This window comes from Cyrtonyx montezumae, unplaced genomic scaffold (genome assembly GCF_038088225.1).
Source record: "Cyrtonyx montezumae isolate F1298 unplaced genomic scaffold, pur_monq_1.0 scaffold_23, whole genome shotgun sequence".
Lineage (NCBI taxonomy): Eukaryota > Metazoa > Chordata > Aves > Galliformes > Odontophoridae > Cyrtonyx > Cyrtonyx montezumae.
In genome coordinates, this window is record NW_027071970.1 from 10,725,754 (window position 1) to 10,747,159 (window position 21,406).

Sequence of the window (21,406 nt, forward strand, 5' to 3'; positions counted from 1 at the left end):
GGAGGGTGGGGATAGAGGGGGAAGGAAAGGCCGTTTCCCTGCAGTGATCGGGGCGCGGAGCGTCGGCTGGCAGTGGGGGACGCGGCGCTGAGGAAGGAGACGCCATGATGGCGGCCGCCCTCACGCAGCCCGGAGCGCCCTGCCGGCCGCCCCTCCCGGCACGCGGGACGCGGTTTCTCCGCGGGGCTTTCACACAATAAAAGCAGCAGAGTCCGGCGGGGTCCCCGTCTCGTGGGCTGGGTGGCCGCCCTAAAGCACAAGCGCTGTGAATTACCCGCTGCGTCACGGCTCGCTCAGGCGGCACACGGTCCCTCACTGGGAAGGCAGCTCCCTCACTCCGTATTTACTCGCAGACCTCATTTTTTCCCCCCTCTCTCCACCTCACTGCTTCGGTATGAAGGATTTTACAGTGTTTTTCAGCGAGACATCCGCCATTACGACTCACCGCCCCCCCCTTCCCTCTTGTCGTTTGCTTTTTTTTTTTTTCCCCTTCCTCCTCCATCTGCTGTAATTAGACAGATAAACATGTAAGGGAACCCTACCACCGCCTTTTCGCCTCTTTTAAAACCAACTGCAGTCTGCAGGCAGGCATTTTTTACTTATTTCCCCCCCCCCCCCCCCTTTTGTGCCTCTGCCATGGATTCACAGGACAATAAAGAAACACCAAGCAACACACACACACACACAAAGAACAGTTCTGCAGACAACCACGCAGAAAGAAATCCCTCCTTGAAAACAGGACGTTCCTGAGGTCCAGTAGATGTGTCTGAGTAGAAGGAGACCACCAGGATAACCCTTAGGATCCCTGCCCAGCATAACACGGGCCTGCTCCGTATCTTCGTCTGAGGGCAGAAGGGTGTACTCACCACGCACCATAGTTGAATGCAGCTCTGCAGGTGATGCTGGTTTTTTTTGGGAGGTTATTGGTTTTTTTGGGGTTTTGTTTTTAAATACGGCTACGGATATCTGATCTGTATCACCACTTCTCCCGTACAGTTTTGCAAGGCAAAGCGAATCATGGTGGGATGGTTACGGAGCTCTTGTGTGGCTGTGGCTTAGAGTAAAAGAGACACCAAAAAGCAACGACCGAAAAAAACAACAACAAAAAAAGCAAGGAAAAGCGATGTATAGCATCTATAGGAAGCGTTGTGCAGCGACCGTACGCAGCGAGGAGTCCTGCTCGAGGCTGAGCTCAGTGCGGATCGCACAGAAAAAGGACGTGCAGTGCTTTTCCACAGAGCACACGGCACCAGAAGGGCTCTCCTGGAGACCTGGGCAGCGTTCACTGGTGGTGAACAGCCCCAGGCAGCTCTGAGCTGAGAGATCTTGCTTCCTAAGTTAAGTATTCCAAAAGCATCAATTGGTTCAGAGCAACAGACAAGAACATAGGCATGCAAGGCTTAGAAATAAGGACCACTTCGGTAACATTAACATGAAAACTACACTTAGCAAGGACAGAATGGAGTGGGTACTTACAACGTAAGAGAAAAAAAAAATCTTAAAATTGCTTTTTTTTTTTCCCCCAGAAATCAGTATTCCTATGTCTATAGTTAAAACATTACCTTAAAGCACGAGAGGAGTTAATAACAATGGCCAGGAATTAGGTGTTTAACACAGGAAATGCCTCCTAAAATTTATTGTGCAGTCATCACAGAGCTCTATCAAGCTTTAAAAACCCCCGAAACCGAGCAACGATAGAAAAAAAAAACAAAAAAAAATCATGTATTTACTCTGTTTTTGCATTCAAAATTGTTACTGCTGACATAGGGTGTGCCATGACCTAGTTACACAAGACAAAGATGGATCCCGAATCATAAGGGAAAAATCCGAAATCTTTTTAAAATCTTCCTTCTTCTGTGAGTCCTTTGCCAGAATTAACACCCCCCCGGGCGCTCCTGCCAGTGGACGCAGTGGATTCACATGGAGGATCCCCCTTTGGAACAAAGGAAAGCCCACTTGGCCATTGCGTTCCATTGCAGAAAGATGGCCGCCTGGTCTCTCGGCCTCTCCTTAGCTGTCTGCTGAAGGATGTTTTTAGATCGCCGTCTAATAACTCAAGCCAAATGCAAGCCGCGCGCCGATTGGCTGCGGCCGCCCGCTGCCTTTAACCAGCCAATTGCCCGACCGCGGCCGAGCTGCGGCCCCGCGCCCGCCGGCAGCCGCGCCCGCGCCATGCGCCCACCGCACCCGCCCGGCTCCGCGCCCCGGCGAGCGGCGGGGGGACCGCGCCGCGCGGCCTTTAATACCTAAAACAAAATGGAAGCTCCCCGCTGATTGGCTGCCGCCGGGCCCGGACCTTTAATAAGCAAGACTACCCCCCCCCCCACCTCCTCAACCCCCTCCCCCCCTTTTTTTTTCTTTTTTTTTTTTTTTCCTCTCTTCCCCCCGCAAACAGTGCCGCGCGCTCCACCCGCGGCCTCCGGGCCCTGGGAGCGGGCTGCGTTTGGAAGGGGGTGTCGGAATTTCCCCCGTAAGTGCTTTCCCCCCCAAAAAAAAAAAACTTGTCCCACCTCTAGGTCCATCTTGTTTAGAAACACTTTGCGCTAAGGTAAACGCAGCGGGCAGATTCCACGCTCCCCCTTTGACGGCCTTAAACCCGGGGCGGGGAGGGGAAAAAATACCCGCAGCCCGACAGCGGCCCATGCCGCGGCGCTCGGCGGCGCTGGGGCGGCGGTGGGGCGGCCGCGGGCCGGGGGCTGCGCGCTGCGGCCGCCGTGAATGTGCAGGCGGCGGAGGGCGGTTAGGCGTTCGCGGCGCTCGCAGCGGTGTATTGTGGGAGGCCGCCGCCGCCAGCAGCGAGCACACACAATATGTGGTGGCTCGCGAAAACGGGAGGCAGGAGCCTGGCGGGCAGCCCGCGCCGGTAACCGGCCCCATGTGAGACGGGGAGCTCGCCTTTCGCCGCCCGGAGACGATCGGCCGCCGAGCGCGATGTCTTTTCGAGAGATCAAGGCGGGGGAAAAAGCCAAGCACCCTGAAGATCATGGCAAAAAGCAGAGTTCAAGTGAGACTGGGTCTTTTTTTTCCTCCTCTCTTCTCTTGTCTTGCCGGGGTGGAGGGGGGGGGGACTCGGCTGGCGGTTCCCCCCCCCCATTTTAGGGTTTGCTTCGTGGTGGATTTCCTCCCTGCCGGGGTGTGGGGCACGCTTTAAAAAAAAAAAAAAGCCTCTTTGTTGAGTATTTTTTTTTTTAACTTCACGCTTTTCCGTGTGTTTTGTCTTCCCCCTCTCCTCTCCCCCTTGCCCAGGTTGGATCAACGGAATGGAGAACAGCACCCAAGCCAGCACTTCTGTCGAGAAAAAAAATCACCATTGGAGAAGTTACAAGTTGATTATTGACCCGGCTCTGAAAAAAGGACAGCACAAACTCTACCGCTACGATGGGCAGCATTTCAGCATGCCGGTGAGTGGGGGGGCGCTGGATTTCCCCCCGCTGTACTGTGCCCCCCCTGTCCTGCACCCCTCTGTTTCGGGACTGGGGTTCCTCTGGGTTGTGGACCCCCTGTGCTTGGGGGGGGTGGGGGAGGCAGGCAGGGTACAGCCCCTGGAGTGAGGGCCACCTGACACTATGCATTCAGCTGTCAGGAGCCCAGCACCGAGCCCCAACCTGCAGCTTTCTTTCTGTGTTTCCAATCTGTGTGCATTTCCCAGCAGTATTGCAATTTGACACGTGTGTGCGTGTGTGTATGTGTGTGTATGCTTCTCTTCCCTCGAGACAGCCCCTGCTTCATCAGGGTTTGTGTTTTTGTTTTATTTCTGCCTCCGATTCCAAACGCTGTTATTGTTGCTTTTGTGCTTTTTCTTCTCCTCCCAGAACTCGGGAATCGCTCCTGTGGATTGTGTCAGGGATCCCAGAATAGGGCGAATATGGACCAAAACGAAGGAGTTGGAGCTGTCTGTCCCCAAATTCAAGGTACCTTCCCCGACTTTCAGATTTATCTTTGTATTCTTGTTTACCCGGGAGTGCAGCCTGAGTTCCCAACAGTTTAATGAACCGTTTAAATGACAGTCCCATTCCTATTAACATTATTATTTGGCAAACCGTTTCATAATAATCCTGTTCCATAAAGACCACGAGCCATCGGTGCAGCTGCCTAACGAGATGGTTGGGAGCTCTGAGCTGTGTCTGGGGGCTTCCCTCGGGTGGGGGCAGTGGGGGGGGGTGGGGTAGGGGGGTCCTGCTGGCAGCACGGATCCATATTCAGGGACTGAGCTATTTCAGAGCATGGCCAGGCTCTTCCTCAGAGGCTGCTTTCTTTCCCTAAAGTTTGCAGGAGGCTTTAACCCTCTCCTTCCCATGCCTTCCCAATGCACTCCTCTTTTCTCTCTAACGATGCCAATTATTTGTATTGCCCTCCCCTCCCTTGTGCCTGCTTCCAGATTGATGAGTTTTACGTGGGGCCAGTGCCTCCCAAGCAGGTCACCTTTGCCAAGCTCAATGACAACATCCGCGAAAACTTTTTGACCGACATGTGCAAGAAATACGGTGAAGTGGAAGAGGTGGAGATTCTTTACAACCCCAAGAACAAGAAGCACCTGGGCATTGCCAAAGTGATTTTTGCCACTGTCAAAGGTGCCCGGGAAGCTGTCCAGCACCTTCACAACACCTCTGTCATGGGCAACATCATCCACGTGGAGCTGGATACAAAAGGTGAGGGGCTCGTTTCTGCCTTGTGTTGGTGGTTTGCAGCACCCATGCACATCCCCTGCTAAGGCAGCCCCTGCTGCAGCCCCGAGAGCTTGGGGTTATGAGTATGGAGAGAGCTCCTATTCCCCCTGCTTGTGTGTTGCGTTTTGGGCCCTTTGCAAGTCACGTGGAGCACAATGTGTTGTCTGTTGCTAGGAGACAGACCTGTAATTTGCAAAATGCTGCCATCCTGCCCTGTCCACAGGGTCCTGGCTGTGCTCAGCCTCCTTCCCGGGCTGCCATCTCCCACAGCTCGGAGAGTTGGGATTTTTGGACAGGCTTTGTGCTCCTGGTGGTCTGAGGTGGGGATTCTGGCTGTGGGTGCTGGCTGCTGCATGCCTGGCATTTCATTGATGCTTAGCAGCAAACTCCAGGCTGGCAGCACAAGCATGCCCAGCACTTGACTGCATGAGTATGCATGCAAGTGTGCGTGTGAGTGTGAGGCTGTCTTAAAGCAGCAGGACCCCCGTGTCCCAGCCAGCTCCTAGATCCACCCCTGGGTTTGAGGAGTCCCATAAACCTTCTGGTAATGTGGAAACATTGCATCCTACTGCTTTCTCTCTTCCTTCCCTGTCAGTGAAGGACTTTGCTAAAATGTACCCAAATCTTAAACATTGTCTAAAGCTGAAGATATGTAGCAAGCATAGTGTAAGTCAGCTGTCACTTGGACTTATTCTGCCTTGCAAACGTGACATTTGTAGTTTAAAGCTGACATGCTGCACCCTTTATTGAGAAGAGGACATGGTTAGCACCGTTTTCTTAGAAAGGAGAAAAAAGGAGTGCATTGCTGATACATTTGTTCCATATTAAAGGGTTTCAACAATTTGGTGTACAATCTGTACAGCAGTTGGCATGCCACACGTGGTAAGAGGGCATAGTAAGACCTTAATTGACATTACCGATCCCCAGCAGAAACAAAATCACAGTAGTAGCTCAGTGCTTTCTCTTTTAAGCTATCCTTGGCTCATATAGTATGCTTTGACATTCTGTTATCGTTAATATTTACAGGCAGGCTCTTTCCCTGCTTACTATGAAATTGAAAGGTAAATTACATTTAAAAAAAAGATTAACCATTTGTAGTTCTAGTAACATAAGCTAAAGCAGGCTTGTAAGTAGTGGATGTCTTAATGACAGGCATTTAAACATGCTGATTGTACTACATTCGTCCTGATTTTCCTCCATTCATAAACTACTCTGCAAGTCTTGAACAGGCAGCTGTTCAAGAAAGTTGGCTGCACATCGGGAAAAGGACTTCAAATGCTCCTCCTCCTTGGGAGAAAACAACAAAATCTTCATTTTAAATTGCATTTTTGTTTTGTTTGCTATCTGGGTGCTTTTTGTTTTTTTTTTCCCCACAGTTGCATCTATTCCATTCTAAAAGAATACCATTGTAAATATTTTGTAATCTGAGAGAGTCCAGTGAAAGTATTATTCCTAAGGTAGTGTTAGCAGGTCATTCTTCATGTGTATGTGTCTGTATGTGCATATACATCTGTAAAATAAATACTGGGGGCAAAAGTGTTTCATCTGTCTGGCCTGAGCACAGACATGTGAATCAGGAGCTAATAACTCAGTTCCCATATCTAAGGAGTGCTCGTTTAAAGCAACTTCTCTGCCTCAGTGTGTCCTGCAGAATGGACATAAATAATAACCTGATCTTAGAGAAATAGCTAAGTGTCATTACACATTCATAAAGCTCTTTGAAAATGAAAGTATAAGTTTTACTGGAGATTCAAGAGGAAATATGAAACTTTCTAACAATTATTTTACTTAAAAAACAAAAAGTTTTAAAGCAAACCCAACAATTCCTTATCCACAACTCTGTGGTTTCCCAGGGATGCACAAGTGTTAATGATTCCAAGCATTTTAGGCCTTGTCTTGAAGAGATGGATTTTTGTTATGACTTCAGTTGAACAGTTTACGTAGTTGATAATGTGGCTCAAGGCTTTATGAAGTGAAATCTGAGAATCAAATAACTTCATCTGCAGTGTTTGTTCAAAATTTATCAGTCCTTTCCATGTGCAGAATCAGCCTATGGATGCTTTGCTTTTAAATTGCACAGTGATATGCAAGGAGCATAGAGTTTGCTCCTGCAGGACCTTTCCTTCAGAAATGTCCTGTTAGGGGAGATGCCTCTGTGCTGGGCTCAGGTACTGGCCCTTCCATTTTTCTGTGTTCTTTATCTTCCAGAGCAAAAGTCAGATAGTCTTTGGGTCTGGTTCTGCTCCTTTTGAAGTGGGTGACAAATTTCTTACAGGCTGCAAAATAAGGAGGTTTGGGTTACTAAACTACAAAATAATGGAAAACCTAATATTAACAAACTGTGTCTTCTCTAGAATTCAGAGATTTAGGAATGAAAAGGCTATCAGTGTGAAAATAGGGGAGCATTTTGGTTCTCCAGCTTTTATTCTTTGAAAGATGCTATCAAGCACACACCTTGAAATAAGGAAAGTAAACAGTGTCTTTTTGGAAAAGCTGTGCTAATGGTTTTGTCCTAAACATCCCCAGGCACCTTGTTTGCATTCATAGCAGCCAGTTTCTGACAGTGAGGTGTGTTAGCAGTGCTTTCTGGAGTGGCTTTGGGTGCTGGCAGAGGTTTGTCCCTTTGGTCAGAGTTCCACTTCTTAAATCTGCGAACTATTTGCTTGGCACTTTGCAGAGGAGGGAAACTGCTGCTCTCCAGAGAGCATGGTAAGGAGCAGAGCTGCCAAGCAGACTGAGAAAAGGAAAAAGGATTTGGGAAACCTCTTTGTCTTGGCTTGAGAAAGGAGTGTCTGACTTCACTTGGCCTCGTAGATTATTTAGAAATGATCTCTACAAACAAACCTCAGAGGTGTTGCTTGCTCCTCTGTTGCAGGGATGCAACAGGCCGGGAGTGCTAGCAAATGTAAGGAATGCATATTTTTACATAGGCCATATTATTTTGGTTTATTCAACTCTTCTGTTGTGGTCTGTGCAGGTGAAACCCGCATGCGATTCTACGAACTGCTCGTTAATGGTCTTTACACTCCTCAGACCCTCCCCGTAGGCACTGAACAGGACGCATCGCCAACTGTGAACGAAGCCCTCCAGGTATAGTTTGCTTGGCTTTTGCTTGAGAGCAGCTTCTAAAAAATTCCAAACAAACACTTCAAGAACTTAGCTTTTTAAGACTTTTAGTTTAGCTTTGTTTTTTCTCTGTCTGTTCATAGTTTCAGTGCGTGTTATTAATCCACGTTTAAATACACCTTGCTCGTATTGCCACAGGAGATGTAACTGTGAATGCATGTGGCTAATCTGCATGCCCATATTTGCATAGTATGGTGTGTGCTCTTTGTCTTTTTGAATGAAAAATATCTATAGAACCAACAGTATGTGCCCGATTAATGCTTGAAATTCCGGCAGTTAAGAGGATGATGGGATCAGGTCTGTCCCTAACGTTATTCCCTTGAAGACAGGAGGAATGATTTACAGTGGTACATTTTGGCCTAGCATCTGCAGTACGTAATTCTTAGCCTGTATATTCTGCTAAAAGAGGGGAAACGTCAGATCTTGAGTAGTGGCATTAATTCACCAAAATCTCAATTAGTCATTGCTATCAATTTTTAGGAAAAGGAGTCAGCAAAATACCTGAGGGCTCCCAGGGTTTTCTTATTACTTAGGGAACAAATCTCTGTATGGCTTTGTCCGGGTAACTGCTCCTCTACAAACCCTACTGGAACGAGGGGTGCAAAAGGAAACAAAAGACATGGGTTCCTCAGCCCCCTTAGCTCACCTCAATGTCCTTTGGCTCTGATCATAGCTTAGCAACTCAATTCAAGACATCAAGTTTTGAAAGAGGTTTTTGAAGCTTCAAGGTATAAACTTTTCCTTTCAACCTCTTTGTGTTCTTATGACTTCCAGGAGTGCTGTAATTTAATTAATTCTATAATCAGATGTTTTCAGGACAGCTTAAGAGCTGTGAATTGAATATAAAAATCCCACTGATCTGAAAAATCCTAATTTCCATGTGGTCATGGTCTTGACAAGGGGTCACACTAGGAGCAGAATCTGTAGAAGTAAATGGCTGAAATGTGTAAGTGTAGCAGGCAGGTGAGAGCTGAGGGTGGGTTTAGTGGTGCTGTCATGTGATAAGCAGATCATGGGATGGGTCCCTTTCCCTGCCTGTGCGTGGGAAAGCAGCAGCCGCTCTGTGTTCTCACCAGTGGGGCACTGTGGTGTGCTGCTGGGGAGCTGGAGCTCAGCCCTGCCTTTCTACCAGGAGGACTCACAGTGAAGCTCTTGCTTTGCTTTATGGAAAATTGATTCTGGCGCTGATGTTTAGCAGGGCACTGTTATGACTCAGCAGTGTTTGAGCAGGAGCAGGGCTTCTCCTAGAAACCCCCTGGATGTGCCTGTGAAGTCAATTGCAGAGCAATTACTTGGCTGCTCTGTAGAACTGTAGGGTTTCAGTTTTCAAACTCCGTATTCGGTAGCACTCTACCTGAGCATTGTCTTTGTGGAGGGGTTTAAAGCCTATTTTTAGCAGTTGGGAACTTTCTCTGTCTTTTATACCTGTAGCCTTCTCCTTCATTGTTGCAGACAAACGTTTGGTAGCGAGGGTAGTGGTGTACAGGCCTCCACTTTCGCATACAGGCTTGATATATGGGTTTGATTTCAGGTTTGCAGATTTGGATGTTTGAATTTGTTCACAAAAATTCAATCTGATCATTTCATATCTCAGAAGTGTTCTTAAAGCTTCTCATTGTAGTACAGAATTTTGTCGTTTTCTTCTCTTATTTGCTATTTAGACAAGTCATATAAATAGAAATGTAAATTCTTTTGAAGTAAAAGCATTTATGCAAGTCTCCTGTTCACCTGATGCTCGTGGGTATACCTTATGGAGAATGCTATTTTATCAGCTTCCTTCTTCCCTCTCTTAGAGTTCCTCTCTGCCATTTTCTTTTAAAATCAAGGGGAACGGTTCATAATGGATAATGGTTTGGGTTTTCAAGGATGCTCTGACCTACTTTTTTGTCAAGGAAATCAGTGCAAACTCCCAGGTACTCCTCAGAAAACCAGTTGGATTAGACAAACAGCATCTAAAAAGTGTGTGTTTAGGTGCTTTTCTCTTTTCTGTTTTTATAGTTGACAGATTCCCTGAAGCGCTTGAAGGACAGTAACCTTTCCTCTGCGGGATCATCTGTCACCCCGAACAGCAGCACGCCGTTTTCCCACGACACAGCCTATTCCAGCTGTCGGCAGGACACCCCAAACTCATTCAGTCAGTTCACCCCCCAGTCCCAAGGAACACCCCACACCCCACGGTTAGGGACGCCGTTTTCCCAGGATTCCACGTATTCCAGCCGTCAGACAACGCCGGTGTACCACTTTGGGCAGGACAGTGGGTACAAACACAGGAGACATGAAACGAAATTTACAGATGCCTACAACCGTCGTCCGGGAGGACATCACTACGTCCATAATTCTCCTGGTGTTTTCCGCGGGACAGAGCATCAGTTCAGTTCGTTCAAATCCCACCAGCAGGAGTCAGTTCAGTTCTCTCACACTCCTCCCCTGAGCCACTCGAGTTCCTCGAGTTACAAGTCTGCCTTCTCTCCTTACCAAGCACCGGGTGTATTCCCCCAGTCCGAGGAGCAGCCCTTTGCCCAGACTTCCAGGGAAGCAGAGTACCGAAGACCCGCACCGCCTCCCACCGAGATGGTGGTAGAAAGCAGCGCTGCCGCCAGCACTGATTTTGCTCCGGTGAAGGAGAAACCGGAGGAACCTCCACCCTTGCCGGATTCGAACTCTGCACCTGAGCCGAGCGCAGCGTCCTTCTCTCAGACCCCAGAGAGGAGCGAGACTCCCGGCACCCCCACCATGGAGTCTGAAATGCAGCATAACAGTTTAGACTCGAGGATTGAGATGCTCTTAAAAGAGCAGAGAACAAAGTTACCCTTTCTTAATGAGCACGACTCAGATAATGAGGTCCGAATGGAAGGTAGCCCTATCTCCTCTTCCTCCTCCCAGCTCTCTCCCATCCCAATGTACGGTTCAAACTCTCAGCCCGGTTACAGAGCTCAGACACCTTCCTCACGCCCTTCTAGCACGGGCCTGGAGGACATCAGCCCCACACCTTTACCTGACTCTGATGACGATGAGCCCATCCCTGGGACTGCCTCTCTGAGTCAGAACTCCAGGGGGACATCAGAGCCCAGCATGACCCCCATCGATCAGCTGAACAGGACCTCCAAAATCGAGACCTTGGAGGTTAAAGAAATGGTGCCTGGTGACCAGACTCCAACGTCAGAAAAGATGGATGAGGTAAGTGAACTGGAATTGAGCTACGATGCTTCAGCTCTTTTTTTGTGTGTCATTTAGAGTTTTGGGTTCCTGGTGGCTTTTTCTTTTACTCAAATCATCTCTCTGAGCATAAAGTTAAGGTCTTGCCATTCTCAAGGTTTTTTTGTTTGTTTGCCTGCTGTAATTCATAATTTCAGCAGAACAAGCCATGGAAGTTTGGCCGCCGCTCATGGTGTGAGTGTCCTGAGCACTTAAGCCAGTGGAGCAGTTAGAAGAGCACTTTCTGCCATTGCTCTGGTCCCTGAACGTGGGTGTGTATGTATGCACACACTTGCTTAACGGAGCTTTCATGTTACGCTGAAGTATTGAATGTATACTTTGTTTGATAGCTCTCCAGCTATTTATGCCATCTGGTTTGAACAGAAGACAGTTGCTGTGTTTTAATACTCCCTTCGTTCAGTTCAGGGGGAGGTAACTGGCTTGTGGGGGATGTGCTCCACTGAGTCTTCCAATAATAGAGCAGGGCTTGCTGCCTCTCCTGGGGCATTTGTGGCTGAAGGGACAGCAGAGCTTAACGGTGTGGAATGGTGCCAGCAGACAGAAATTGTGTTGCATGGAGCATCTGTTTGGAACCTCTGTTGCAACAAACGTGAGCATGGCTTCTATAGACGTGTCAGATCTGTTTGGCTGTGTCAAGAAATGGTCAAAACAGAAATCTTTGCAAATAACAGACCCTTTCCCCCCAGCATTTATAGTTGTAATGCAAACAATTTAAACTGCTTGGTGTGCAAGAACTCTTCAGTAAGGAAACCTCTTCCGTCCAGGAAGGTTTCTCTTTTTTTTGTTGATCAATTTCATTTACTCATGAATGTTTCTGGTATTCAGCTGTCATAGTGGGTTTCTCTCCAGTGGTATGCAGTGGTGGGGCTTTCACCCCAGAAGCGGCTGCATTTCAGGGCAGGGGGAGCTGCTCCTGTGGGTGCAGACTTTGCAGAGTGCTGATCTGGGGGAAAGAGGCAGCTGCATTAACATAGTGCATGTCTCAGTGTTAAATAGGAAAAGATGTCACTGTTCTGGATGCTTTGTTTTTTAATGTGTGCCTTTCCAAACCTGCCTGCCCTTGTATTACCATTGAATCTTCGAAATAATTTGATTAATAAAGGTCTCATTGATCTAGGCTGGCCCAGGTTCCTGGGTCGGGGAGGCTGATGGGACCTGAGGATGTGTTAATTAGCAACAAGATTTTTATTCCTTAAGCTCAGCCTGGCAGGCTTAAGAGGGGATACTCTAATTTGCTAAAAAGGAAAAAATCAAATGAGGAAAGTGTCCCTACTCTCCTGGCTGTTCTGGGCATGTGTCTACTGTCCTTACTCTTGTGCAACAGAGTCGCAGCCAATTATAAGCGTGTTTGGGAAGGTGGATGAATGCCAGCGTGGTATGTGGGGTCAGGCACTCCGTAGCTGCAGTCAGCAGGGGAGCACTGGTTGGATGTCACGTTTGCAGGTTGGATTCGGCCGTGGTGTGCCGGTGCTAGAGCCTGTGTTAGGTCTTTGTCTCCCCTTAATGAGATGCTGGTGTCAGAAGTTCACATGGGTGGCTCTGTGGTACAGAAGGGACGCCTTGGTCCTCTGCAGAAGTCTCCGGGCAGGTCGTGCTGCCTTAACTGTTTCCTCCCCACCCCCAAGAAAAGTTTTCTGATTGCTATTGAAGCTGTTTATTTAACCCTGCTTTTAATTACAAGTCATGCTAAGTCATTCTGGTGTGTTTGAAAAGTTGCCTGTGCCTTTCTTTGCTCCGTCTGATGCACAAAAAACAACTCCATGTGTTTTCACTTCCTTCCTCCGCCCTTCTCTCTCTCTCTCTTCCCCCCCCCTCCCCCCCCATCAAGTTTTTGCTTTACAAAAAGGCTCTCCTGGCTTCCCTCTCTTTGGCCAAGGAGCAGAGCAGAGCTGAGTAGTGACTTAACATAGGCTGAAATTTGAGCCGCAGCTTTCCAACTGAGCTGGAGAGAGGCATTGAGGCTGTCTGAGGGCTGGAGGCCGAACCTCAGGCTCCAGCCCATTGTGATAGCACTGTTCAGCTCCCAGGCCTTCAGGCTGCTCCACAGAGCAGAGGGAAGGCAGGACCAAACAGTTCTAGTAACTGTAGTAACTGTGCAACATGGGAATGCAAGCAAAGATGAGACATGAGTGTGGGGAGGGCTCACTAAGCATCATAAGGAAGCAGTAAGGGACACGGAGTTTGAACTTACTTGCTTCAAATGTAGCTTTCCTTGACGGTCTGGGCAGCCCTTGGGCTCCAGCTGGAAACACTGCAGCACTCCCAGGAACAGTGCTAAGTGCAGGGAAGTTTTCCCTGAAACAACAGCAGCTTTTGAGGGATGTGCTCCTATTTCCCACAAAAAATGCAGGTTTTTTGTCAATGACTGCTAATAGAGTAATGCTTTTTCTGTAGGTGTCAATTTGTCAGGCAAGTTAAACCCCAGACTTGCCTTAGGTATGGAAGGTACTGCCAAGGCTGGCGATGATTCTGATTTATCCTGCCAGATCGAAACATTGGTTTCCTAGATCCAGTATGATGCTGCTAAGCCTAAGACCTTGGCTGCTGCAGGGGAATGGCCAGGGGACAGGGCAGGGTGCAGACAGTGTGAGGTAAGAGCAGGTAAAGGCTTCCTGCACAGGCTGCACAACCTGCAAGCCAGCAGGACAAGCAGAAGGGGGGTCTTGGAAGAACCAGAAGATGGCAAGAAAAGAGAACAGCTGAGCTGTGTAGTTATTTTAATACATCTGAGAGTAGCAATATGCAAACTTTCCTTCCTATGTTCCTGAAAGCTAACAAGGAAAGGACGGTGATGATTTCTTTTTCATAGGATCTTTCTGTGCTGTGTCTGAAGTGCAGAGGTTAGGTTCGTACCGTTTCACGCTTTGACATCCCGTTGAGCCAGGTCGTGCTTTCGCTTGGCTCGGTACAGGAAGAGGCCCTGCTTGCACTCTGGGGATTATAACAAGTCACTGTGCTGTGTATTGATGGTGCCTTTCATGTTTCAGCTGATGAAGGTGTTAGCTGGTGTGCATAGCCTGTGTGTAGCAGGAAGACCGTGTGATTGACGACTGTATTTTTCCAGATTGACGAGCAGAAAAATGCTTTTGAATCAAGAGTCAACAGACTCGTGTCTGCCTGGTGGTATGGCTGAGCAACTGGGTACGGTGGTGGGAGGAGATAATCCTGAAAATAAAGATCCTGAAATATGAACGAGGTGCAAGCAGTCCTGCTGTGGAGTTCAGTGAACAATCTGGGGAAAAATCTGAGAGTCTCACAGTGTGTGGCCCTGGAGATACCTGACAGCCACTGCTGTCACTTGTGCTCTGTGCTTGGCTGTTGTGATGTGCCAAATGCTGTGCTGGGTGCTGAGGTGCCTCACAGCGTGGTGCTGACAGCTCTATGCCAGGCTGGTGGCTCAGGCTTAGTGCCACAGTGAGTGAGCCCTGAGGTTACATCTGGGCTGAATTTGCACTTTGCATCCTATTAGCTTTGGGTTCTCGTGTGGTCATGATCAGAGCTGGAAGAAATGCATGTGGAAGGGTCACTTTGTCCATCTGCAGCCTTAGCATGGTGCATTGCCATCCTCTTCAGGGTGCTGCACTGTGTCTTGTGACATTTCCCCATCCAGACCTAGCTAAGAGTCAGTGGCTGGTGAATGATTCCTCTCCTCCATCAAGCTAAGTTCAACCTCAAGTTGTCATGAACATGTCAGAGAGAAAGCAATGCCCCAGTGCATCAGGAGGAGCAGCAAGGATCCACAGCAGGAGCTGTGCCTGCAGGATGCATCCCCTCCTGGACCCTGCCCACAGATGGAGCCTCTCTGCTACTGCTTCATTCGTGAGATGTGTTAAATGGGGCTTCCTGAGGGGGAACCCAAAGGCGTCTGCTCAAGCTGCTGAAGAGTGCAGAAGTGATTTTTCAAGGTAAATGTGCGTTAAGGCTGAGAAGGTAGAGTCTTGGAGCCAAGAAATCTGATACCTTGGTTTCCACAGTAACTGTGCAAGAGCCCTTATGCCCATAAGTAGCTGTTATGTATGTATAATATATATGAGTACACCTGGGATCCAATTTACAGCTAGAGTGGGATTCATCATTCCTGGAGGGAGGTGGGGGAAGTGGATGCAGCAGTAGTTCTGGATTTTTTTTTAATTGAAGAAAGGAGAAAAAGCTGAGAGCTGTAGTGTATGTCCAGGCTCATAACCACTTTCAAATTTTCCTGCCTCCTGAGCTCTTGCAAATGCAGTCGTTCCTGATGGAACCAGTTCCTAATGGAAACTCAAAAATAGGTGTATGTTGTGACTCTGAATTTCCAGAAAGGCAGCCAATACCAGGCAGCAGAGATTCAGGAGACCACTGTGCTTCTATGTGAGAATGGTCTCAGCCATGCCAAACCTGTGAAATTAAAATGAGTGCAAGTGGCTCCAGCTGTGGGCTCAGCTCTGGGGGCATCTTACAGTTTTTAAGGCCATTCAGAAAGAATGGCAGCACACAGATCCCTTAGAAATCTGGCTGCATCAGATCCTTTTGAGACCTTGGAGATCTGCTCAGTGTTGTGCATTCTTCCAGGGTCAGTTGGGGAACAGTGCAGGCAGGGATCACTCTCTTGAGCATCCCATTCCAGGTAACCTGCTGCCCCTTCAGAATTACACAAAGCAGGGGAGCTGTTTGCTGACTTGTGTCTGATGTCCAACCTCTTGTGTTTGGCTGCAGGTTGGTTCCTGGAGTGCTGAGCAGCCCAATGTGGGAAGCAAGGTGTCAACAGACCTGGGGGGAGCACTTTTCGAAGCAGAACATTGTGGGATTCTCCAGCTGTGCTGGCGATGTGCTCCCTTGTACTGGGGGGAAACCTAAATAGAGGAGTGTTTCACTCTATGGTTTGCTTGGGTTTTGATACCCAGCTGCTTAAGGGGAAGGAGGGAATGTCTCTTGTTGGTAACAGCCAGAAATGGTGAAAAGCTTTGAAGTGTAACTGAAAAATAGAAAGCAGGCTGTGGTTGGGAGGCTGAGTGCCTCTCTCACTCTCTGGTACTGGGCCAGGGCTTTGAGGCTTTTGCATTTTGCATATCTCATAGAAGTGACATTGCTGTCCCTTTTTTTACATCACTGTTGCTGGTTATACTCTTGCTACCAGTTCAGTTTTTCTTTGTTTTGCCACTGGTGACCTCCTGTACATTTTCAGTTCCAAGTGGGCTGGGTACATATAATTGAATTGCTTGTTAATAAGTAAAGCATTGCTTACTGTGTGCTTCTGCAATGTGTAGATGTGCTGCTGCTCTGGAAGCTTGACTCCAAATTGCAGTTTGTAACCACAGCACACACTTACCATGGAACAGTGCACACAGGTCTGAGCTCTGCAGCCCATTTCCAGCCAGAGACCCTCCTGGTGTCTCTGCTTCCACTCCTCACAGTTATTCCCTCTCGTCTCAACACCCCAATTTCAGCTGTGACAGCGCTGAGTGTTCAGATGCCATAAATGTGGGCTGTGGAACCTGATACCAAGCAACACATTTTCCCTTCCAGCTTCCCCACCCCGTTATCATTCTGCTTGCATTCTGCATCTGACGGCTGTGCAGAGTGACCGAGGGACCACAAATGAGGTGCTGGATGGCAAGGAGCATTGCAGCACGTTACGACACTGAGCAAGTGTGCCATTGTGTTAGGTAATCAGCTGAAATATTGAGAAAATAATTGCTGGTAACATACTGTGCTGGCAGACAGAGCAGCACCAATTCCTGGGGCTGGTTTTGAAGATGGAGCAGCCGCTGTGCTGTATGCGTGTGTCTCACACACAGCAGCATGCAGGCGAGCGCTTATTCAAATTTCTGCTGTCTGTTGCCTTTCCTGGACACCCTAAATAGACACTGCTCATCAGCAGAACATTATTTTGCATATGCACCGATGTGGAGTCCCATGACTTCACACCCCCTTCTGTTAATTCCGATTTTCAGTTCGGGGTGCCTGTTTGCACCTAGTGCAGATGGAGCAAAACTCAACCCGAAAGCAGCGGGTTTGGTAGCACCCAGGTTTTAGTATGAAAGTGCAGTGCTCGCTTTTGGAAACGCACATTCATCGTGAGAAGGATTTCTCACCTTTTCCAACTCCTCACAGAAAGAAATGGTTAAGAAATACAGGTATTAAAAATGGCTTTGGCTTCCTTAGTACTCAGTTAAAGGAGAGGTGGTTTCATAAGTCATCAGTCATACAGACAGGCTGGTGAGGTCAAGGTGCATAACAGACAGAAGGTGGAAAACAGGTCTGTAATGCCTCCCCAGCCTGGGGTCTGCTTGCTGCTCGGCGTGTTGCAGGAGCAGCTCAAGCAAAGGAAGTTGTTGGTGGCTTGGGCTCCAGCAATTGCTCCTTGCACCGAGGGCAGTGGCACAGGGAGGAAGTGAAACTGCTCTTTGAGCTCAGAGCTGGCAGCAGTGCCCGTGGCTCAGAGGTTTCCTTACAATGGGGGCAAAGGACTGTAGGAAATCTCCAATTCCCCCCACTCTTTGGCACTCCAGTGTTTCATTCCAGGTGCTTTTTAGGGGCATTTGGACTTGCTGACTGCTCTGCACATGTGTATTTTGTGGAGTTTGGACTTCTGTGGCACTGATAACCAGGTGCTAAGTGTGATTTAGTGTACACCTTTGCCTGGTTCAGCCTCGTGTTGCCCAGCAGCAATCCCCACAGCCGTCAGTAGGCCAGAGAGGGAGGAGGAAGGCTCTGGGTGCCCTTAGGAGGAAGAGGAACAGATAGGACACTCTTGCAGGGTGCAATCCTTCTCTTTCCTTAGTGGAAGGAGGAGCTGAGTCCTGGTGCATGGCTCTGGAGATGGTTTCCCAATCCCATCCCCTACTGCCTAAAGACAGCATTTCAGTCAGCAGATGTGGTTGAATCCCTGGAACAGGTAATGGAGGGAATGTCTTAGAAGGAGGCTGATAAATGTGAGCAGTCGTTACTGTGGTGCTCCAAGCATTTTGCTATTGTCCAGAAAAAAAATCACTGGGAAAGTATGAAAATCTGTAGTACTGCATACAATTATTCAAATGATTGTAAAACATAAGGGTCGGTCTACCAGTTGAATATCTGCCACAGGGATCTGTATGAAAGTATGGATTTTGACAAGGGAATCTGAACGAATTTGTTCCCCTGTTAATGCTGTGTCAGGTGGGATACATCTCCCAAATTATATCAGCAGAGTGGTAGCAGTAGATGGTTTTGCAAACAGGAGATACGCGCCTGTCAGTGACAGGTTGCAGGAGGATGCTGTGGGTCTGACTGGGGATGGAGACTTGGTGCTGAGGCAGCTTTTAAATACCCTGGAGACCCTTTGGGTGGCACTGTGGGGTCCTTCAGAGGAGCACAAGGGGCTGTGCTGGTGGGTTAGAGTTTTCCTTTTCCAGGGTTGAATGCCATACAGGAGATGCAGTCCCATGAGAGCTCTGGAAGGGTTTGTGTGGATGCGCTTTCAGTGTCCAAGAAGACAACCTAAACTTAAGTTTTAGGTGCTACCATGCCATTTATTAAAAAAGTAATGGGACTGTGGGGTCCCTGCAGTCCTTCATCATCTACTGGTCAGGACACTGTCCTGTGCAGGAGCTGCTGCTGGTCCTGTCTGGCACAACCATCTCACCCCAGTTCCATACTCAGCCTTTACAGTACCCTGTGGCAATGCGGTTCACAGCTGAATTTTGCTCTAGGTGTAAAGTGTTTCCGTGTGGTTTACTTTAAACCTCCTGCTTGCTAATTAGAAGACAGGTGGGGAAATCAGCATCATTTACCTCCCTCTTTTTTTTTTTTTTGTATGTTTTATGCCTGAACAAATGGCAGTGGGAATGCAGCACAGCTGTGGGATGTTTCCACTCCAGTAATTTAGAACAGTTGCAGCTACACAATTTATTTTGCATATGGTGAGGATAGTTCAATAGCAAAAGGTTGATATATTCTAGAAGGCCATGAGAAATGTAATGTTCTGCATTCTGTCATGTTCTATCCTGTTGAGGGATAGGCCAGCCGAGCCAACCCCAAGGGTTACGTTTCCCACAAGGGGTGGTGTGCAGGAAGAGTTCTTTCTGTAGCAGAGCTCTTCCTCACTGAGTAGGCTTTGGGGAAGATAATTTGAAGGTATTTTGGCTGGTTATTGCCTTAGGTTTCATCTTAGAATGAGGATTTTTAATGTTTTAAGAAATATATCACATACCTTGGCTGATGTGCTTGGTTCTGTCCTGCCAGGATGCATGTAGTTAAATCAGTGTGGCAAGTGAAGGGAAAAGCTGAGCAGGAAGTAAAGCAGTGAAAAACTCAAGATGCCTCTAGAAAGATCATCTGTAAGAGAAGAGGAAGTGTTACCAAAGAGGAACTGCTTCTTAGTGGCCTCACCCTTGCTTTTGAGGAAGGACATCTCTATGCAGCCTCTTCAGCAGCTTGAAATAGGCTTCTTAGGTTGAAGCATCCCCTGCAGCCCAGCTGGGCTTTAATGCTGAGAAGGATTTGCTGGTCTGTTCTATAGTGCTCAGAAAAGGCACTCCTTGGGGTGTGAATCATCATTTGTGGTCACTATGAGCCCAGCCATTGCAGTTCAGAGGGAAGTTTATCTTGTGAGCTTCTTGAGGGAGAAGCCATGCCCATTGCTAGTGTTGCCCCTGGAGAAGGAAAGACAGAAGTCTGGGTCTGAGGAGCAGGCAGCAGCAAGCAGGAGAGCATTAAGGGATGATACTGGTGGATGATCTCACAAAAGCTCCCCATTTTTCTTCTGCCTGTCGTCTTTCAAGGCTTCAGTTCCTTGGTTTCTGCTCTCCCTGCTGAGGAAAGCCCACATTATACAGCCTGCCTAGTGAATGTCCAGGTCTTAATGAATCTGCTCTCATTGCTGACACTGGAAAGACAGCACCAAAAGGACTCTGAAAATGATGCCTATCAGTAATACATGTGATTTCTGATTCTCTAGGGTGTAGAAGTAGTGCATAAAAGGGGAATATCAAATTGGCCTACTTTGACTGATTAGAACTTGTTTAAATACAATATGTGTACAGGCTATTCTTCAATATGCTGCTATCAGCTGGGAGGCTAGACTGCTTTCCAAGCTTATCTGCTTTCATATCACTCTGTTGGTAGCAAGATCTGGATTCCTGGCTCCATTTGACCTAGGATTTAAGCATGAGAGTGAACTCAGGGAACAGCATGTGAAAGTCTGCTTGGTGCTGAGCTGCAAGTTGTCTGTGTGCTCTGCCCACTTTTTTTATGCTTATAGGTGGACTCTGATCTAATGTTGCCTGTTGCCTTCTTTATCTGTGATTGTTAGGCACCTTCTGCTATCTAGAAATGTTGGTGCATTTTTGCACTGCTGTGAAGAACAAAACAGAGCATTTCAGAATCATTTGGTAAATTAGTTCACTGTATCTTGTGTGATTTCTCCTGAATTTATCAGTTTTCTTTACATCATTAGATGCTGCTTCAAACTCTGGATCTTATGTGTAGACAAACTTAGAATAACATCTGCTAGTAGCTGGGATGCCAGAAAATGACAGAGGTGCCCATTGCATGCTTGCAACTGCATTTTTTTTTCTTTTCTTTTCTTTTCTTTCTTTTCTTTTTTTTTTTTTTTTTATCAGAGGGTGTTTAGTTCCCCTGTAGGATTTGACTGGTTTATTCCCAAGGACTCTGAACCCAGTGTCTGAAAAGGGCTTTACCTGGGTAAAGCCAGCCTGGCTGCAGGCAAGTCTTCGGGAGAAGCAGGGAACATTCCCTGACTAATTTATCTGCAGGGGGTATTTTCTTGCCACTCTCCCATCCTTTTATGCATGACTTAGCTTCTCAGTTAGCTGAAGCCTTTGAAGTTTGATTGCAAATAGCTCTTCGGCTGTCTCTCTTTCTGCCCCCGCCCCCCAAAATAGGAAACCAGAACAACCACAGCTGTGGGAAGAGCTGGCCTTGTTGCGTGGTTCCCCAGTGTAACACTCCTTTCCTCCCTTTTCCCTACCTCTTCCACCCCCCACCAAGAAACCTTTTTTCCTTTTAATATGATCTGCTTAAGACTTGAGGGAAAAGGCTATGGTTCCATGAGGTGATAAATCCAATTTTACAGCATTTCATATGGGGTGAAAAGCAGGCAGCTGTTGGATGCAACCCCCAGATCAATGTTTGTTTGCTCTGCCAGGTTGGATCCGTTCCTCCCAGGGAGACAGAGACTGGTCAGTTTGGCACATGCTGGATTTCAGGATGGGGCTGGTGGTGCGTCCCCTTGCTGTGCTTTAGGGCCTGTGTGGTTGTGTTTGTCTCATCTCAGGAGTCTGGAGGTTCATGAGTCTCCCTGTTGATGAATATGGACCCAAAGGATGTCGTTTGTTCTTGCTTCAATTTGAACTGTCCTGCAGACACCTGCAAGCCTCTTGTACGTGCTGGAGGCCCAAGGACAATGTCTGGCTTCTCTG

General features: G+C 47.9%; 1 protein-coding gene and 1 long non-coding RNA gene across 4 annotated transcripts in view; one reads left to right on the forward strand and one right to left on the reverse strand.

Annotated features, from left to right (window-relative positions):
- Window positions 1-1,709: 1,709 nt before the first annotated feature.
- LOC136050351 (uncharacterized) lies at window positions 1,710-2,600 on the reverse strand. The gene is made up of 2 exons (XR_010622382.1): window positions 2,511-2,600; window positions 1,710-1,933 (listed from the first exon to the last, which is right to left on the reverse strand). It is a non-coding gene; the product is annotated as an uncharacterized LOC136050351 (long non-coding RNA).
- Window positions 2,601-2,718: 118 nt separating this feature from the next.
- Window positions 2,719-21,406, forward strand: part of SETD1B (SET domain containing 1B, histone lysine methyltransferase) — a 42,233-nt gene continuing 23,545 nt past the window's right edge. For all 3 annotated transcript variants that reach the window (XM_065739202.1, XM_065739201.1, XM_065739203.1), the window contains exons 1-6: window positions 2,719-3,004; window positions 3,247-3,401; window positions 3,813-3,911; window positions 4,379-4,649; window positions 7,645-7,757; window positions 9,792-10,970. In XM_065739202.1, the coding sequence (XP_065595274.1) occupies window positions 2,719-3,004; window positions 3,247-3,401; window positions 3,813-3,911; window positions 4,379-4,649; window positions 7,645-7,757; window positions 9,792-10,970 (2,103 nt within the window). The remainder of the gene's footprint in view (window positions 3,005-3,246; window positions 3,402-3,812; window positions 3,912-4,378; window positions 4,650-7,644; window positions 7,758-9,791; window positions 10,971-21,406) is intronic.